We start from the raw sequence: 5,726 nt of genomic DNA, 5'->3' as shown, positions 1-5,726 counted from the left end.
TGTCTTTGACTCTAAACATTCCCCTGCCCTGCCCTGCAGAGTAATTGGTCTGGAGTAGGGACAAGACCAGGAAATAAACCTTGGTTGAAGTGGGGAAGCTTTAGAGGCCCAAGCCAGGTAGACGTCCCTGAAAGCTCCCATGGGTTTTCTTTTTTTCTTTTTCTTTTTTTTTAATTTTTATGGAATGTAACTTTATTAACTGGGTTTGAAATTTTCGCATATTTAAAATTACGACACTCCTTGTAGAAATCCCTATTTGACCAGATATTTTACTTTTTAAAATATCTGCTTCAGGGGCACCAGGCTAGCTCAGTCAGTAGAGATGTGACTCTTGATCTTGGGGTCATGAGTTCAAGGTCACGTTGGGTGTGGCACCTTGAACTCTCTCATTCAGAGATCCTGTTCCTGGTCTTGTCTCTGTTCTGAGTCTTGATCATCAGGTTCTCTTTTTCTCTGGACATGGAATCTGGATCTCTGATTTTGAAACCAAATTTGGACTCTTGACTCTGGAATGCCAATTTCTTTAGCAAGTTGCTCTCTGGTATCAATGCCAGGATAAGGGTTGTTCATAAATGCCTCGATGAGGGTGTGTAATTGCGAAGAAGTGTAGCTGGTACGACACCGTCTGTCTTCTCTACTTTGAATCTCCTCTTCAGAGTGATCTTGGTCTTGACTTGATTCTAAGTCTTCATCGGGTTCTGATTTTTTCTGGCACTGGTGCCTAGCTCTTCGATTCTGAAACCAAATCTGGATTTTGGACTCATCAGTGTTGATTTCTAAAGCGAGTCTTTGTTTGGTAGCATAACCTGGGTAAGGATTTTGGTGAAATGCCTTGATGAGGATTTTCAATTGATCTTCTGTGAATTTGGTGCGGCTGCTTCTCTGATTCATTGTTATGGTCTTGTTTGGAGAGTTGTCTTGGGCCATGTTGGAAGAGAGTTCTGAAGTCTAAGGATCAGTCCCATGGGTTTTCATTGGAAATTCTCATCCCTGCTTTCTACTAAGTACCCCAGCCCCAACCCCAGTCTATAGAGGGGGATCCACAGTAGCAGTAAACCTTCAAGGGTCTTTATCCCATATGAACTAGAATGAGTCCACTCAAGAACTAATCCCCCCTGTCTGGGATTGTGAAATGTGGGTTTGCTGTTCAGACGCATGTCTGGGGTCCATGGCAGGGAATGATCACTTCCAATGAAGACTTCACAGAGGTATGGGCCTTGGGGCAGGATGGATTGGAGTTGGATAAGGAGGAGGAGGAAGGGCAGTCCTGATTTTGGGGTGATGGGGGCACAAAGCATTAGTAAACACACAGAGGTAGGATAACAAAGGCTTGATCCAGGAATGGAGGGACAGTGTGTGCCTGGGAAGAGTGGGAGCCAGGCACTGAGAGAGCAGAACTCCTCCCTTCCAGACACAGAGCAGATCATGGCTGTGGAGCAGCTGAATATTTTATTGATGGAAAATTGGATGTGGCTATGGTGCTTGGGATGTGGATTCTGATTTCATGGCTGGGTGGACTAGATGGCCAATTAGGCTGCAGGAGGGAGGCCCACCCCCCACCCCAGGTTTCCCAGCCCAGTAGGGCACAGATACTGACCTTCCTACCCAGCAATATCAGTGAGTATGCATGTTCTGGCTCTGGAAAGATGAACAACCCATTGCCTCACAGGCCTTCAGTTCCAGTTATTCAGGGGACATACCTTTAGCACCTACGGTTACACCAAACGTCAAGTTAAGTGCAAATGAGATACAGATGCCTCTGCCCTGGGGATCAGGTTGGGGACACAGACCCCCTAACAGCCTTCTAACTGTGGGAAGAACAAAGCACTGTGGCCTGAAGCCTCTCAGAAGAGGGGCTGCCTATGCTGATGCATTCCCCAGACAGAGGGAAAGGAGAGGGATGCTACCCAATATTTAGTGAGGACTCCATTTTGGGCAAAAGATGAGCCAGGAGCTTGCTCTATACTACAACCCTTAATCTTCACAGTCACTGTAAAAAGTAGGTATCACAGTTCCTAACTGCATAGACAAAAGGCATTCCAGGTGGGCACATACGTAAAAGAACACATGGGAAGAAATTTTGAAATGTGAGGATATTTAGCAGTTTGAAGAAGCTGAAGCACTGGAAGCTTACGGGGCGGGGGGGCTGGCAGGAAATGAGCCTAGGAAGATGGATTGGGGCTTTGTATGTCAGGATGACAAACTTGGACTTTACCCACCTAGCCACCTACCTTTGAAGGGTAATGAAAAGGATGGTCCCAAATGTCCCTTTTACTCCTACCCTGATGGCCTCTCTGGTCCTGGCCTCCTCTTCACATCCTAACCATTCTGTCATATCAACTAATAATGACTGTACACCTTTACTGGGAGCCACACACTCTCCTGGGCCCCGGGGATGTGGCAATGAACAAGACAAGGGCCTACTCTCACGGTGTAATGGAGGAGGGAATAGTAGAAGGAGACAGACACTATCTAGGACACAAACACACAAAGGCAAGATTGTGATAGGTGCCGTGAAAAAAATCAAACACATAAATGGGAAAGAAAGAGATGGGAAGGGGTGGGGAGGCTGCTTTAGTTAGTCGTTTCCTCTCCTCTCCATGGAGCTCTGGTTGCTGTGGGGTGCGGGGGTCTCAGGACATAGAGTTAGGAAGCTGTTCAATTTCCCCCATTTCAAATCCTTTCCTGAAAGTAAGTCCACTTCCTAGAAAAACATATCCCTTGCTTCCCAACATTCCTGGGCCACTGATGCTGCTCCTGGCCAAGACCAAGGGAAAGGCCCCTAACTTCAGACACAGCCTAACCTGATTCCAGTGGGGATTAAGCAAACGAGAGGCATGGCATGAGGCATCCTGCGCCCTCCCTGCCAGGATCAGGAGCCCAAAGTACAGAGTCCACTTTGAATCCCAGAGCTGGAAAGGAGAAAATGCCAAGGCCATGCAACAGTAGATGTTTGGAGAACGTTTTTGGGGATGGCTTTCCTTCCCTTTACCCGTGAGCCATAGCAGAATATCATCCTCTTGGCAGCCCACAGGGTCCTTTCTCTGGAATGACCCCTCTGCTTCAGTGCCCCTTCTTGGCCTGTGGGTAGGGAGAAGACTTATTTAATCCCAGGCCCAACAGTCCTCAGAGAAACCAAGTCAGCCTGAGTAGTCTCCTCCCCAGTTCACAAAATCTTGGGCCCTTTCGACGTCTCTGTTTTCCCATCTCAGTGGCCAGACTGGTGTTTGTCCTAAGAGTAAGGGAGGAGGGGATGGTGGCAGGGTAACTTGTCATGCCCCAGTTTTTGGACCATGATGCTGAATAAGCAAGGAGGGCTGTGGTGTGGAGCTAGTAAGTGGCCTCCTTGGATACGAGCCAACCTGCTGGGGCCCGGGCATGACACACCCAAAGGGGATGGTGAGCAGGTCAAACCAGTGGGGCTAGATCCAAGCTGTGCCACCCTGGAAGGATTCTTGGGAAATCAGGCAGATGCTAGTAAGGGTTGGAGTAAGAGCCCAGCTCACACCTGCACCAACCTAGAAGGACTTGGGAGGGGGAAGGGAGGGTGGGCCTGGACCAGCTACAGGCCAGAGGCTGCATTGGGATCTGGACTAAAGTCAAGACATACTCCCAAGTTCAGAGAAGGAAGCAATCCATGTTGGGCTGCTTATCAGTATCTTCCATCCCTCAAAGGAACCCTGGCTGGGTCTGGTTTTATTACACTACTTTTGCCCTCTTGCTTCCCTCAGGGAGTCATGGTAACAACTGGAGACTCTGGGGAATAATTTGGTGGCCACCTCCCTCGCTTAGAGGACCTTTTCCACCTTTCCACCCTCCTTTGGGCATTTCCTAAAGCCCGGCCTTCTGAGAGGTGACAAGAAGGAAGCATGTTTTTTTAAATTTCACAGAGCAGAGCATTATTCCCAGCCAGAGCTCAAGATAATGCAGAATTTGAGGCCATGTGTGTGAAAAAGAGCAATTCCACCCAAGATTCTATCTCAAGCATCCTAAAGCTGAATAATGGGAATTCCAGCGCTCTTCCCCTCCCTTCTCTCTGCCTCCATACACACACACACACACACGCACACGCGTGACACACACACATGCACCCTCCCCCACACCCATTTCAGAATCTTCCCCTTTTCTGCCAATCTCTGCCTCCTCCTCCCCACCCCCACCTCTCTTCTTAGCAGGAGCATACAAGGACAAGAAAATGTTACTACAGGACCCTCCCAGCCACAAAACTGGTTTCTCAGAAGGAGTTAAAGCAGACCTGGCCAGAATCATTGCTGCCCTGAGCCCATTTCTCAGACTCACCATGTCTAATATAACCCAAGAAATGATGCAGTTGCATATAGTGGCCTTCACCAAGCGGTGCCCAGGGTTGCCCCGGGGAGCCATCTCTGCTGTTGTTTTAGGAGAAGGCTAATTCACTTCCTGTGGCAGGAGGCTGCTGATATGGTCCCTTCCCAGGGATCAGCAGCTCTGAGGGGCTTGGGAAGAACACTTATAAAACGTGGGTTCACAAATGGGCTGCTGAGGGTCTGGGAAGGCCCTGAAACCTAATGCACAAGTGTGAATATGTGTGTTTTCCTGGGAACGAGAATGTTTGTTCTGTCTGATTCTCAAAGGAGTCAGAGACCCCGCCCAAATAGTTACTAGTTTGGGGCAATAGGTAAAACAAGAAAATTGAAATGTTCTCTCTCATTTTGCTTCCCGATGAGTGTGTTTTATGCAATTCCTCATGTAAAATAGAAGCCTGAGCCCATAGAAAGCAGGGGTTGATCATCCTGAATATGCAGTTCCTTGGATAGTCACCAAGAGAGGATCTGAGCAGGAGACATGATGTCACTTTTGGGGAGGAGACTCTTCAGCTGTCTGGAGTGAAGGGAGGAAGTAGGAGGAGAATCAGTGGCCTTGAACCCTGAGAGAGAGGCCAGAGCACCTTTCTGGGACACAGTCCAGGCTCTGCCTTGAACATACAGCTCTAAAGGAGATGTTGTGCAGATTCTAAGCTGCCAAATCCTGGAGGCCCTAAGGGAGAACCCAGCCCAAACCAACCCAGATGGTGTCTGGGCATCCTGTACCCTGCCTGTCAGGATCAGGAGCCCAAAGTGCAGAGCCCGTTGCCGAGTCAGACCTAAGACAGCTCAACACCAACACCAGCTCCCCGACCTCCCATGGGAGGGCAAAGAGAGAATGAGGGCCTCCACCCACCAGCCTCCGAGTCTCTTTAGCCCTTGGCATGGTAATTAATGGCCGGGAAGTTATGCATCAGCTTCGGCAAGCTAACATGGCAGGAGCTCCCTCCTGACAGCAGAGCTAATAAGAAATTTGCTAATGCAATTTATCACTTTAAAAAGCCATATGTTGGTGAAGATGAGTACTTCTCTGCGGCAGCCAGTCTAATTGTCAGAGCCGAGCAGCAAGCAGCTCTCTGAAGGGGGTGAGGATGATGTCTTCACTGAATCAGTGGCGCAATGCAGCAGACGGGGGAATGGGAGGAGGGGTGCTGTGCTGGGCCCCGGGCCCTCGGCCCATCCTGCTCCCAGGAAGCTGGTCTCTGCAAAACTGTTCTAAGGACCTTTGAAAATCCTGATGTGCCCTGAGCTCCAGCCCCTGCTGGAAGCTGCACTTGCAGCTTCTCAGTTTATGCTGCAGTATTAAAATAAGAAACAGGTCTGTCTGCAGTGACAGCTGATCTAAGTCTCAGCCAGTGAATGTCAACACACCAGACCCCACTC

The 5,726-nt window shown here is 49.2% G+C and overlaps 1 protein-coding gene across 1 annotated transcript; it reads right to left on the bottom strand.

Annotated features, from left to right (window-relative positions):
* Positions 1-390: 390 nt before the first annotated feature.
* LOC118007570 (double homeobox protein A-like) lies at positions 391-1,006 on the bottom strand. The gene has a single exon (XM_035000560.1). It carries the CDS (start codon positions 925-927, stop codon positions 391-393), a length of 537 nt encoding a protein of 178 aa, XP_034856451.1. The 5' UTR covers positions 928-1,006.
* Between the last annotated feature and the right edge of the window lie 4,720 nt (positions 1,007-5,726).

Source organism: Mirounga leonina, unplaced genomic scaffold (genome assembly GCF_011800145.1).
Source record: "Mirounga leonina isolate KUSES-001 unplaced genomic scaffold, KU_Mleo_1.0 Mir_125, whole genome shotgun sequence".
Classification (NCBI taxonomy): Eukaryota; Metazoa; Chordata; class Mammalia; order Carnivora; family Phocidae; genus Mirounga; species Mirounga leonina.
Note: the sequence above shows the minus strand (reverse complement) of the source record. Positions and strands in the feature narration are given on the sequence as shown.